Source organism: Gopherus flavomarginatus, chromosome 15 (assembly GCF_025201925.1).
Source record: "Gopherus flavomarginatus isolate rGopFla2 chromosome 15, rGopFla2.mat.asm, whole genome shotgun sequence".
NCBI lineage: Eukaryota > Metazoa > Chordata > Testudines > Testudinidae > Gopherus > Gopherus flavomarginatus.
The window spans coordinates 4211421-4225126 of NC_066631.1; the positions used below are offsets into that span (position 1 = coordinate 4211421).

The 13706-nt window shown below is 46.2% G+C and overlaps 1 protein-coding gene across 6 annotated transcripts in view; it reads left to right on the forward strand.

Moving 5' to 3' along the window:
• LOC127034668 (zinc finger protein 883-like) overlaps positions 1-13706 on the forward strand; it is an 18910-nt gene continuing 5204 nt past the window's right edge. For 2 of the 6 annotated variants that reach the window (XR_007769456.1, XR_007769453.1), the window contains exons 1-4: positions 1-54; positions 3682-3800; positions 6048-6160; positions 7310-9063. Coding sequence is in view for 1 of the 6 variants with exons in the window: in XM_050923792.1 (XP_050779749.1) it covers positions 3739-3800; positions 6048-6160; positions 7310-8991 (1857 nt within the window). In the remaining 5 variants the exon portion in view is untranslated. Of the gene's footprint in view, positions 55-2840; positions 3801-6047; positions 6161-7309; positions 10463-11004; positions 11996-13706 lie in introns of those variants that run through there. The other 4 variants (XR_007769455.1, XR_007769457.1, XM_050923792.1 and 1 more) reach the window with 4 other exon arrangements.

Genomic DNA, 13706 nt, shown 5'->3' on the forward strand with positions numbered 1-13706 from the left:
GGAGGGGCGGGGCTGCCGCTGCCCGGGCCCGGCGCGCGATGGCGGCGGCGCGAGGTGAGTCCGGGGCGGGCTGGGGCAGGCGGGAGGGCTGCGCCGGGCCTGGGCTGATCGGCGGCGGCTGGGCCGGGTCCCCGGGGCGGCCCGGCCCGGCCCGGCCCGGTTCAGGGTTCCCGCCGGAGGGGCCCGGCCCGGCCCGCACCGCACCGGGGTCCGGACTCGCCTTCCCAAGGGCGCCAAGGGGCGGAGAACCCGAGCCCGCCCTCCGCGGGGCTGTTCGCTTGTCCCGGGGCTCGTGGCACTGTCGGGGGGGGGGGGGCGGTGTCCCTGCTGCTCCCGGGACTCGGGCAGGGCCGCGGCCTCGCCACGGGGGTGGGAGTTCAGGAGCGGCGGGGTGACTGGAGGCTGCTGGGATGGGCGAGCAGGCGGGAGGAGGCTGGGGGAGTGCCCGGGGGGAGCACCAGCGGGTTCAGTTGGGAGGCTGGGGAGCCCTGGGCATGAAGTGGGAACTCTGAGGGCTCGTCTCCTGCTGCCTGGGGCCGATCTAAGAGACACAACTTCAGCTGCGTGAATAGCGGAGCCGAGTCCAGGTACTTAGATCTACTCACGGCAGTAAATCGACCGCTGGGCGCGCCCCCGTCGACTCCGCTTGCTCTTCTTGTTCCGGTGAAGTACCAGAGTCGACGGGAGAGCGCTCAGCGCTCGATTTATCCCCTCTGGGACCGATTGCTCCCTGCCAATCCGGCACGCGGTGTAGACAAGCCCTGAGAAATGCTCCAGTTTCCCCAAGTGGAGCAATAGGTGTGAGGAAGGGGACGGGAGCCAGGAGAGGTCAAGGTGTCCGTGACGCACCTTGGCTGTGAGGATGGACTGAGTAGCTATGATTGGTAGGGAAGGTGGGGGAGCAAAATGGAAAGATACAAAGAGTGGAGTATGGAGGAGGGAATTGGGGGGATGCGTGGGGGAAGGGAACTGGGTCTCCAACAGGGGCCTGAAGCAGAGGGATTGGATTTAGGAGTGACATGGAGAGGAGAATTGGAAGATGCTGTGGGCTGGGAATCGGGCTGGAGCCTGGGGGTCTGAGATGCAGGAAATGCTGTTCCTTTGAGGAGTATAAAGAAAATGCAGTGTCTGCTCCCAGAGCCATGCAGCAGCACTGGGGCACTCTCCCAGCAACTCCCAGGGTGTGTGGAGGGACAAATTGCCATTGACAGTGCAGATCTGAGCGAATGAATGAATTGGTTTGCAGAACTGCTGAATGACCCTCTCAGGGAGAAGCAAGAATTTTGTTTGAAGTTCCTCTTGTTTTGATCTCTGCAAAAGTAACTAAGCAAGTCTGTAGTTAAGCCAATATTGTTTTCAGTTGGCAGTGTCCCTGTGTGAAACCTGCCCCAGATGACCCACTGGCTTCTGAACTACAGCTGCGAAACATACGCTGCCTGATTCAAAGGGGAATGGCCAGAGACACCTCTGCCCAAGTAGAGCTTTGACAGTGAAGTGCTTGGACTGTTTTGCTTGTGGACAGAGGATAAAGTGATGGATTCTAGTGTATCCTGTGTCTCTCCTGAACTGTGTAATGTGTTTCAAACCAGCTGTATTTAAAACATTGCTTAATGGCAGTGTTACTGTCTAACTCTCCCTGCTGCACCTGGGAGAAGCTTTTCCAGGGGATTTCCTTCACTCATCTGAGTGACAGTGAAGAGCTCTGATTTGTATCTTGCAGATGCTGTTGGTAACTAAGTGTTAGAGCTGGTCAAAACTCATGTTCTGTGGAAAAAAATTTAAAACAAAGTGTGTGTGTGTGTGTGTGCAATGCAAAAATGTGTGTTTCAGTGAAAAAAAAATTTCATTTTGGTGGGGGAAATCCTTCACTTTCTTTTTAAACTCCCCTCTGCCACAATTTTTTTCCAAGTAGGGGAAACAGGTAAGAAATTACGCATAAGAGAAAGTGAGGGGAAAAACACTTTTTCTCATTAGAAAAAAAAAAAGTTTTGTAGAGTTTACATCTAGAAAGGACCATCAGATCTTTGAGTCTGACCTCCCACTACATCTCAATAACTGTATTAAGCCCAAAGACTTTAGTTGGGCCAAAATATTTTGGCTGTGAGAAAAAGAGAACAGAAGGTGAGGCCAAAGTCCCTGTGATATCAGGGAATGATTAGATGAGCTGTGCACAGGAAATCCCAGCAGGTGAGCCGTGCCTCATGCTACAGAGGAAGGCAGAAAAGACCCTAAGGGCTCTCACCGTTCTGAGCTGGAGGAAATTCCTTCTCAACTCCAGATCTGGTGATCAGTGTGACCTTGAACATGTGAGCAAGAGGCACTATCCAGGCTTGCTTTTCAAAGGAAAAAGGTTACTTTTGAATGTAAATGTTCTTTTCCCTCACACTTCTCTAATGAGAAAAATGGGGGAGGGAGGTGATGGGAGGAAAAAATAGAGGGCATTTCCCCACCATTTTTAAACAAATAATTGCAGACATACTGAAAAATAACCTCTCCGTGAACTTATTTGTTTTGAAAGTGTTTCTGAAAACTAAATCTTCACCTCCTCCAAAGACATGTTTGATGGGTGGGAGAAAGAGTGCAGTTTTTTGACAACCCCATTTTTTACCAAAAAAAAATTTTTTTTAATGAAAAACTTTGACCGGGTCTATCAAGTATGTGCCAAGTAAGTAGCTGACAGTGCTTGCTGTTGGAAGGATTTTTTATGATTAACGTATGTTGCACATTTACTACTTTGGAGAATGACTCATTTGTGAACTGCTCCTGATGTTTGCTGCATCTTTTGGGCAACAGATTTTCATCCATGGGGTGGTTCTCATCAGCGGATCACTGTTTATTTGCATGGTGCTGGTTGCCCAAGTTACAGGGGTTTGCTTTTGATCCTTGAGTGGACCACAGACATTTTTAAACAGGAAGAGAACTGGGAATAACCCTGGTTCACTACCAAAAATAGTCATACCTTCCTGTCAGTTGCTGGGAATAGGCCACATCCACTGTGATTGAATTGGCCTCGTTAGCACTGACCCCCCACTTGGTAAGGCAACTCCCATCTTTTCATGTACCTGCTTACTGTATTTTCTGCTCCATGGATCTGATGAAGTGGGTTATATCCCGTGAAAGCTTATGCCCAAATAAATTTGTTAGTCTCTAAGGTGCCACAAGGACTCCTTGTTGTTTCCACTTTTTTATGTTGGATTTTCAAATGAAGATCAGTAGTGCTTAAAAACGTATGGTGATTTTGGGATTTGGAGAGAACTTGATGAATCCCCAGAAAATGCCCGAATCCTTTAGAATAATAAATAACAAAAGGCCGCAAATCAAAATAAATGGAATTTGGTCCTTGTATTTGTAAAAATATTCATAAATATTGCCTTTTAAACTTCAATCCTTTCTACTAGCTGATCAGTTGGCGGCTGATCAGCACCTCAGACTGTTCATCTCTCATAGCACTAACAAGAACTAAGACTGTTGTAGGCCTCAGATACTGGCTGCACTTCCTTCTTAGCTACTGGAAGAACATGGAAGTCAGTATGTAATAACAAGCTTTCTGTGCATTTGCAAGCTGGAATCACATCCTCATTTCACAGCTCTCTGTGCCAAGGACTGCATGTGTCTCTCCCCCATCGGCCTGAAGGTTGCAGCCAGGAATCTGGATCCAGAGCGTTTCATTTCTCATTTCAGGCTATGTTTGACATTGCTGTCTAGCTCTCCTGAGGAGGAGTGGGAGGAGCTAGCAGGATGGCAGAAGTTGCTGTAGAAGGATGTGATGAGGGACAACGACAAGACTTTGGTCTCACTGGGTAAAAATTATTACATAACTCCTCACTTAAAGTCGTCTCGGTTAACGTTGTTTCATTGTTACATTGCTGATCAATTAGAGAACATGCTCATTTAAAGTTGTGCAGTGCTCCCTTATAACGTTATTTGGCAGCCACCTGCTTTGTCCACTGCTTGCAGAAAGAGCAGTCTGTTGGAGCTAGCTGGTGGGCGCTTAGAACTAGAGTGGACTGGCAGCTCCCCTAAATTCCCTCTGTGGCAGCCGCCCAGCAGGCTATCAATTGCCGGGCAGTTCAGCTGTCCCTCCCCCACTGCCATGTGCTGCTCCCGGGAGCCTCCTGGTTGCTGTGCAGAGCGGGGGGTGGGAAGAGAGGTGCTAACATTAGGGTGTCCCCTTGCTCCTGCCCCAGCTCCCCTGCTTCTGTACCTTATCTCCACAGAGCAAGTAAGGGGGAGAGAGACGACAGGGCTCAGGATGGAGGGATCTTGCTAGCAGCAGCTGCTGTCTCAACTTGCTAATCTTCTTATAAAGGCAATGTACTTAGAGCGGGGTCAGCATACTTAAAGGGGCAATGCGCATCTCTCTCACACTGTGTGTGTGTGTGTGTCTCTGTCTCTGCCATGCTGTCTGCCCTCCCTGCATTCGTGCTGCCTTGTAGAGTGTGAGGCTACATTAACAACAATGTGTTAACCCTTGAGGGCTCAGATGAGTGCTAGTTCATCATTTAGCAGTAAGGCATTCCCTGGGAAATATCCCACCCTCTGACTCCACCACCTCAACCAAGCTTCACAATCATCATTGCTGTGTACAGTGTTAAATTTTGTTTAAAACTTCTAGAGTGTGTGTGTGTATATACATACACAAAATGTCTTTGGTGAAAAAATTTTCTCTGGAACCTAAACACCGCCCCCCCTTTACGTTAATTCTTATGGGAAAATTGGATCTGCTTAACATCGTTTTGCTTAAAGTAGCATTTTTCAGGAACAGAACTACAAAGTTAAGCGAGGAGTTACTGTGTTCACTGGTTTGCAGAAGTGGCATGAGCTGTAAGGGGCCTGAGTGATCTTCAGAACAGGGTTTTTCTCACGTTTGCACCTGCATTCTTTTGGGGGCGGGAGGAATCTGCTCCAGTCAATGGAGACTCAAAATACAGAAGGTAGCTCTAATCTCTCTCTTTACAGTATTTTCCGGTTTAGGACAATGGCTGTACTTCTCCATCTCTGTCTAGCTCAGAAGCAGAAGTGAGTTGCTGGGTCGTTGTACGTGATGCATTGGTGCAAATAAGGGATGTTCCATGTGGAAAGAGAGTCAATATTCTAATAGAAGCAATTTCAATTTTCTGCAATTCAACATCCACACAATCAGCCAGGAAATTGCCTGTCTCTCATCTAAATTGTTCGTGGCCAAAGAGTTCTGTACAGTTATGTGGTGTTTGTCTTTTATGACTCTCCTGCAGAAATACATTGAATCTCAATCCCAGTTCCTTGTAACCTCTTAGGAAAGAGATCAAGGTGTCATTGTGGACACATCAGTGAAGAAGTTTGCTCAGTATGTAGTGGTTACTGAGTAAGAAATTAAGATATTAGGCTGTACTGTGACAGACAGAAAACATTACAAAGTTATCTGTGGTACAGCTTCACCTTAAATAATGCTGTATTCATTTTTGGGGCCTTTATCTCCTAGACTATAGTCTGTGGTATGCAGGAGGTCAGATTAGATTATCACAGTAATGTCTTCTGGCCATTGATTCTGGGAATCATATGACAGAAGAGACCTATTAAAGAGACTGATATTGGTATTTTAGTAAAACATTTGCTAGAGTATTGCAAAACCTTACTCCCAAAATTGGATGGGATAGGAGAACAATTTCTTGGATATAAAACAGTCCAAAGATCACAAACTAGAATTAACAACAAATAGCCATGTTCCGGGCTGGGAGAAGGTTACGGCAGCATTTGGTCCAGCATTTAAAATGGTGGTCGTTGCACTGGATGGGGAGGTAAGCAGCATACCAATGGATTTAGGTGGTGATGCTAAACTGGGAAGAATTGCAAACGCCAATGAGGACAGGAAAACAATAGGAAATGTTGCAAAATAACAAAACTACAAACAATATGGCAGCTAATATATTGGGGGACAGGTTGAAATGCTCCATTGGAAGGACAATCCTGGGAAGCAGTAATGCTGAATGAGACTTTTACAAAATACCAAATACTCTGTGCTTGCCAAGTTACAGAAAACATCGTGTGATTCTTTTTTTTGCTGACAGGCATCCTGTCAACAAATCGGACATTGTGTCCCTGATTGAACATGAGGAAGAGCCATGTGTCCGAGCTCACCAGGATTCGAGGGAAAGAGGCTTTTCTAGAGGGGTCTCCTCTGGTGAGTAATAACTAATGAACTCTTCAGAAACTTTGAGTGAGGTAATGAGCTGAGAAAGAAGGCTGCATTTCATGAGCTTCTATTGACACAGCTTTTGTCCCCTCCAGTCAGCTTAGTAGCCAGCCATTATTACATCTTTTTGGCAGGTGTCTGTCATGGATTCCTACCTATCTTGACTGGCTTTGGATTGTAGCCCCCCCCCTTTGGACTTCTGAGTGGTCAGGTGGGATGGCAGGACATAGTGGATATCATTGTCTTGTCCCTTTGTAGAGCTTTGAAACATTAGCTAAGCCAGGAGGTGGAGAGGGAGCTTCTGAATCATAGAAATGTAGAGCTGGAAGGGACCTTCAGAGGCTAATTTAGTTCATCTGCCTGCACTGAGGCAGGACCCAGTCCGAGGAAACCTAAACCAACCCTGACAAATGTTTGACCTGTTCGGAAAAACCTGCAATGAGACAGATTCCACAACCTCCTTAGTTAATAGAATTATAGAAGATTAAGGTTGGAAGAGACCTCAGGAGGTCATCTAGTCCAACCCTCTGCTCAAAGCAGGACTAACACCAACTAAATCATGTCAGTCAGGGCTTTGTCAGTTAACCTGTTCCAGTACTTAACTATCCTTAGAGTTAGAAAGTTTTTCCTAATATCTAACCTAAATCTCCCTTGCTTTAGATTAAGCTTCTTGTCCTTCCTTCTGTGGATATAGAGAACAGTTGATCACCATCATCTTTATAACAGCCCTTCTCGTGCTTAATGACTGTTATGGGGTCCCCCTTCAGTCGTCTTTTCTCCAGACTAAACACGCCCAGTTGTTTTTAACTTTTCTGCATAAATTAGGTTTTCTAAGCCTGTTATCATTTTTTTTGCTCTCCTCTGGACAGTCTCCAATTTGTCCACATCTTTCTTCAAGTGTGGCACGCAAAACTGGACACAGTATTCCCACTGTACTCAGCACTGTGGCCTCAGGTGAACGGTTACCTCCTGTACATACAACACTCCTGAAGGAAGATGGAAGGAATATGTTCAGCTTTTCTAATAGAGCCTGTAGTCAGAACGCCAACATGATATGCTGTATGTTTATGCTTTACATTCACAAGTCCAGTGTTCTTTGTGTGTTGAAGTAACATCTGGATTCTCCATTTATTCCAGCAGATAATGGAATCAAGTGGAAGACTGAAGAGAATCATCAGCAGGGAAATTCTGAGGGTTTGGCAGAGCACAGGAATTTATCACAAAGAGAGAAAGCAAATAGCTCTGATGAGGGAAATATGTGTGAGGGTGAACACAGACCAGCCGGTCAACACAGGAACATAGAGGATGAGAGCCTGGAGAAATCCAATCCAAATGAAAGACCTTTCAGCAAATGCCAAAACATTCCTATCCGCACAGGAGAGAGACCCCATAAATGTACTGAGTGTGACAAAAGCTTCACTCGCCGCTCACATCTTCTTCAGCACCAGAGAATCCACACAGGGGAGAGGCCCTATAAGTGTACCGAGTGTGAGAAAAGCTTCAGACAGAGATCAGAGCTGATTGATCATCAGCGAACGCATACTCAAGAGAAACCCTACAAATGTGACAAGTGTGGGAAAAGGTTCATTCGGAGCACACGGCTTATTCAGCATCAAAATGTTCACAATGGCGTGAAACCCCACAAGTGCCCCCAGTGTGAGAAAAGTTTTAGCTGGATCTCATCGGTTATTAAACACCAGAGAGTCCATACAGGTGAGAAACCCTATAAATGCCCCGACTGTGAGAAAACCTTCAGCTGGAGCTCAACCCTTATAAAGCATCGGAGACTCCACACAGGAGAGAGACCCTATAAATGCCCTACCTGTGCAAAGTGTTTTGTACAGAGTGCAAATCTTATTAAACATCAGAGAATCCACACAGAACAGAAACCCTATGCATGTGGGGAATGTGAGGAAACCTTTCTGATCAGGTCTCATTTCATTCTGCATCAGAGAATGCACGCAGGAGAGGAACTCTACAAGTGCGATGGCTGTGAGGAGTGGTTTGGTCTTGTCTCGGACCTTCATAAACATCAGAAGAGCCACACAGGAAAGAAGCCCTATAAATGCTCCGAATGCAACAAAAGCTTCAACAAGAGTTCAAATCTTATTAAGCATCAGAGAATCCACACGGGAGAGAGACCCTATAAGTGTCCCGACTGTGACAAAAGCTTCATTCAGAGCTCTCACCTGATGTTCCATCAGAGAGCGCACCGGGGAGAAAAACCCTACAAATGCCTGGACTGTGAGAAAAGTTTCCACCAGAGCTCCCATCTCATTCAGCACCAGAGAGTCCACACGCAAGAAAAACCCTTTAAATGTCCTGAGTGCGAGAAAAGTTTCAGCCGAAGCTCAGTGCTAAATAAACACAAACTAATCCACGTGGAAGACCAGAGCTATAAATGCAGCCAGTGTGAGGAAACCTTCAACAGCAACTCCCGCCTTCTTCAGCACAAGAGAACCCACCATGTGGAAAGACCTTACACATGCCCTCGCTGTGAGAAGAGTTTCAGTCACAGTTCGCAGCTTATGCTCCATCAGAAAAACCACACAGCAGAGAAACCTTACAAGTGTGTTGACTGTGACAAAGGCTTCATTTACAGCTCACATCTAATTCAACATCAGAGAACTCACACTAGAGAGCGACCTTATAAATGTCCAGTGTGTGAGAAAAGCTTCATTCAGAGCTCACATCTCCTTCAGCATCAGAAAATCCACACGGGAGAGAGACCTTTTAGATGCAGTGATTGTGAGAAAACCTTCAATCGGAGCTCCAACCTTATTAAACACCAGAGAACTCACACCAGGGAGAACCTGTAAGAGATGCTTCCATATGAACTCCACGCTCTTGACTATAAGAGTATTCACACAGAAGGAAAATCCTATAAATAGGTGAGAGAACCTTCAGTCAGAAATGTCATGTTGTTCTTCAACTTCACTATACTGAAGTGAATTAAGGTCTCTAGGAAACTTGCCTTGACCTTCTTATATTGGCAACAGTTTTGCTGGTATAAATTATACCAGTTTCCCCAACAATATACTATCCTGGCAAATGGACTCATTTGCCAATATAACTATGCCTACACTACAGAGTTTGCCAGCACAGTTATGTCTATTAAGGGTGTGATGAGGTGTGATTTGTGAGTGAACAATGTGCTGGTAAAAGCCCCTAATGTGGACACAGTTACATTGTCAAAATTTGCACTTTTACCAGTAGAATATATTTTGTTTGTGTGGGGATGAGGACGGACACTGTAATAAATTATACCAGCAAAATGCTATTTTGCCAGTATCACCTGAGTCCAAGTTAGCAGCAGTTTGAGGGTATTGTATATTGGTATAATACATTGGTATAGCGATATTGGCAAAGTTTTACAAGTGTAGGACTCCAACACAGTATATAACAAAGCATTGATTGCCTGAAGTGAATAGTTAAGCTCCCCTAAAAATGGGAAAGAGACTGCAACTTGATACCTGTCCATGTGCAGAGAAAGAATAGACTCCCCCCCCTTCCTGGTTACAAGAATGGATCAGAGGTGATTATTTAGGTTCTGCTTTCAGGTCATGTATTCAATCATCTGTCATTGGGACTGTTCCACCTGGAAGAGGGATTAACTTACATGGTCATTAAATATTCAGATGGTATAAAACTGGTGCAAGCTGCAAATGCTATTGAGGAAAGAGAAATAAGTCAAATGAGCCTGGGGGGAATTAGGCACCCCATATGTGTAGAAATCAACAGGCTAGGTAGGAAAATGAAAACTGCTGCATGTGGGCAAAAGTGAATTGAAATACAAGTCGTCACTGGTAAAGAAAGCTAGCGTGAGTGGTGCTGAAGATAAGACAACAGTATAGAGATGTTTGCTTTCGGGTATGTCACTGTACAGTCATCTTGCCTGAGTCTAGCTCAGAATATCACTAATGAATTAGAAGTTGTGACTGAGAGTCCAGCACTGAGTTCTGTTCCCAGCTGTCCCATGGACTCTTGCTTTGTGCCTCTGTAGAAGAGAAAAACAAATGTAATTTTGGGTTGTAACTGCAGAGGCATGAGATACCAGAACAGCTGTGGAACAGTCTCCAGTGAGAAGTGACGAGATTCATGTGGCTTTGGCCTTTTAACACTAGGCTGGGCACATCCCTGGAAAATATTCTGTGTTGGTTGTCTGATTTGGGGGGGAGGGGGTAATATCTGATCTGACAGTACACCAGCAGGGCTGTTGTATTTTTTTGTTCTTAAGCATAAAAAAAATTAGTAAATCTTTGGAATTAAAATGGTATTTTATCAAACTTGCTAATTGTCTGGAGGAATTAATCATTTAGCTGAGAAAGAAAACAATGAACATTTTTTGTAAGTGAAATGAGCCGACGTGGTGCTTCATTCCAAGGGCTGGGCTAGTTTTTAACCATCAGTATTTGCATGTGACTTGAGCAGAGGAAGGCTCCAACAGCAGGAGTTCCAGTGGCTCCTTTGCGTAGTGGATGTTCAACATGGCATAGTCAGCTGAAGCATGCTGGGCTGGAACCAGCACTGAAATTTGAGCCACTGGCGCTTTTAATTGGCCAGAGGTGTGATGTCATCAGCAAACAGCTCAATAGCCCCACCTCTGTGCAGCTGTTTGTACACATAAAAAAAAATTAAACCGAAAACTCCAGTGTGGTATAGACTGGTGAGGGAGAAATCCGCTCCTGGAGTTGGGGACGGATGCTCCCAGTGTGCAGTGTCCTCAAATGGCTATGTTGGGTTGCCTGTGAATTTAGTGCCGCTATGTTCTCTAGCAGGGCTGTCTGCCTTTGTATCACCGTCACTATCTTGTCAATGCGCTCTGTCCACAGCTCACTATCCTCATCTTGGTGTCATGGTAAAGGAAACTTTCCCTCCACTCTTCAGTCGTCTTCTGCCTTTACAGATGCCGACACAAATATGCCTTCTCACGTGCATGTGCTCTCTCTTCCCCCCTTCCTGAAGATTTGCCTGGCATTCAGCCATGGATAATGCTTCTGTCCATGTGGGCAGCGATGTGTCAGGACCGTGGGGGGGAGGAGGAGTAGAAACAGCACAAGTAACTGTCGTCTCAGTTCTAGTCTCCATGCCAATAATAACAAAGTGTTTCTTTTCCTTTGTTTTGGAATTCCATTCACATGGGACCACCAAAGCTTGGAGATGGTAAGATATTTTTCCACCTTGCTTCTCTCCTTGTATAGGGCCTCTGTAGAAATGCCAGGTTGGTGGTGGACTGGGAATTGGGGAAGGTGAGGGGGGTGGGAGCTGCGGGCAGGTTAAGCTCATGTGCACAGCTGTAGGCTGTCTGTACTTGGGGAATATGATGCTGAGGGCATCTCTCCAAAGGCAGAGCAAGATCTTGTTCAACAAGGCCATGGGCAAACCGGGAAGATGTTCTCTATCGCTCTTTGCCAGGCTGATGCCGGAGTGGAAGGGAACCACAAGCTGTAAAGGTAGAGCCAAGTTAGTTGCATTGCCTTGCAATGTGCATGGAAAAATAGTCATGTCTTTGCCTTAAGTTCTCTTTTGTGATACCTGCAGAGCAGCCCAACATGCACTGCAAAATCAATGGAATTTTGCAGGAATGGCTCCAAGTCCAAGGGATCAGATAGCCATGATTGCCTTAATATTGCTACACATTTAACATGTCTCTGTAGCCTTCTTTAGGCAATGTACCTCCTCAAATCTCAAGGCAGCTAAAAGTTGAGGTAAGCCCAAGTACTTTCTGTCTCTGGCGCTACACTAAGCATGCCTGCTGTGCAGCCGATGTGTTTGACTTATATTTTTTTAGACTAGTGTGGTGCCCCTGTCTTGGGTGGGTGGGAAGGAGCAGGAAGCAGCATAGGAAGAGGGGTGAGTAACATGTCTCACTGATGGTTGTAGGATTTGATATTTTAGAGAAATTGCTTTGAAGCATTCCTCTAATGCACAGCAACCCAACACGGCGGTGCCCTGAGGGTGCCTGGAATAAAGCTGTTTAAGGGTTGTATTTTGATATAGCCCCTAATAGTTATGGGGAAAGGTCCCCTTCCCAGCAGTGTCAGGATGGGTCTCTGGCTGGCAATCCGGCATCTCCTGGGTCTGCAGCACTACCTGTGTGAACTGGTGATATCCTGACTGGCTGGGCAATCTCTTCCTCTTTAGGGTTCTGGTTGGCATCAGTGGGGGGTTCCTTGCTGCAGTCCAGAACAGGCTGGGGTTCAGTGAGGGACTGAAAATCCACTCCAGCTACTCTCAAGAGATGCAGGGCTTGCTGAGTCTTGTTATTGTCCCTGGAATTTTTGTAACCTCTGTACTGCTGCACGGCATCCCCCTGACCATGACACCCGGGTGGCCCACCTCTAAGGCTGGCTCTGGGCTGGCATGTTGTGAGGTTAGAATCGGATGCTGTGAGTAGGGGAGGGTAGAGAGGTGCCTGCTGCAGGTAGAACTTGGACTGGCTTGTGGGAACAAAATGGACAGATACAAAGAGTAAAGTCTGGGAGGTGATGGATGCATGGGGGAGGGGAATTGGGTCTCTAACAGGGGCCCAGAGCAGTGAGATTGGATGTAGGAATTGCCTGGATGGAAGAATTGGGAGACGCGGTGGGGGTGGGAATCAAGCTGGAGCCCGGGAGTTTGAGGAACAGGAATGTCTTGAATGCTGTTCCTTACAGAGTAAAAGAAGGCTGCAGTGTCGCTCCCAGACCCATACAGAACTGGGCTGTGAAAGCAGTAACTCCAGGAAGTGCAGCGGGACAGATTGCTGCTGACAGCACAGGTCTGAGCGATGGAATGAATCAGCTTGTAGAGCTGCAGAATGACCCTTTCATGGTGGCAGATTAGTAGGGTGACCATATTTACCAGGACACCTGGTAAAATTACTCGTATTCAAACGATTTCAATGGCAATCAGTCAAACTGTGCAGTACACTCGTCTGTATTTTTGTACAACCAGCACTTGATTTCTCCAGGATTAACCTTAACAATCTTGATTTGTACAAATGGCTGCACATGGGTAGGTAGCATTTTGCCCGGTATGTCTAACTTCCGCAGGTCCCTTTGAATTATTTCTCTTTCTTCGCGGCTCCTACCAATTTCATACCATCTCCATATTTAATACCCCTGTTAGTCATTTCTTCTTCCAGACTAAACCACTAAACTCAGGACAGATGAGTGAAGATGACCTGAAAAGCACAAGTTAAATAATCACCTCAACTCATCTCTTGTGATCAGGGAGTCTCGTGTTTCTCTGCACAGGGACAGGTATCAAGTTTCAGAGTCTCTCCCATTTTTAGAGGATCTTGACTCTTCACTTCAGGCAGACAAGGTTTGGCACTTATTGATTGTGTGGGGGTAAATTTATACTCAGGCCAGGTCTACACTTGGAAGACTTTGGCAGTAAAGCTTTGCCAATATACTATCCCGGCAAAGAACTGTGAGTGTGGACACAGATGAGCAAAATGGTACTTGTGCCAGTTCAGTCTATTCCAGCCCCTCCCCTAAGCAAAATAAACTAGACTGGTAAGAGTGCGGTTTTCCCTGTATAATCACAC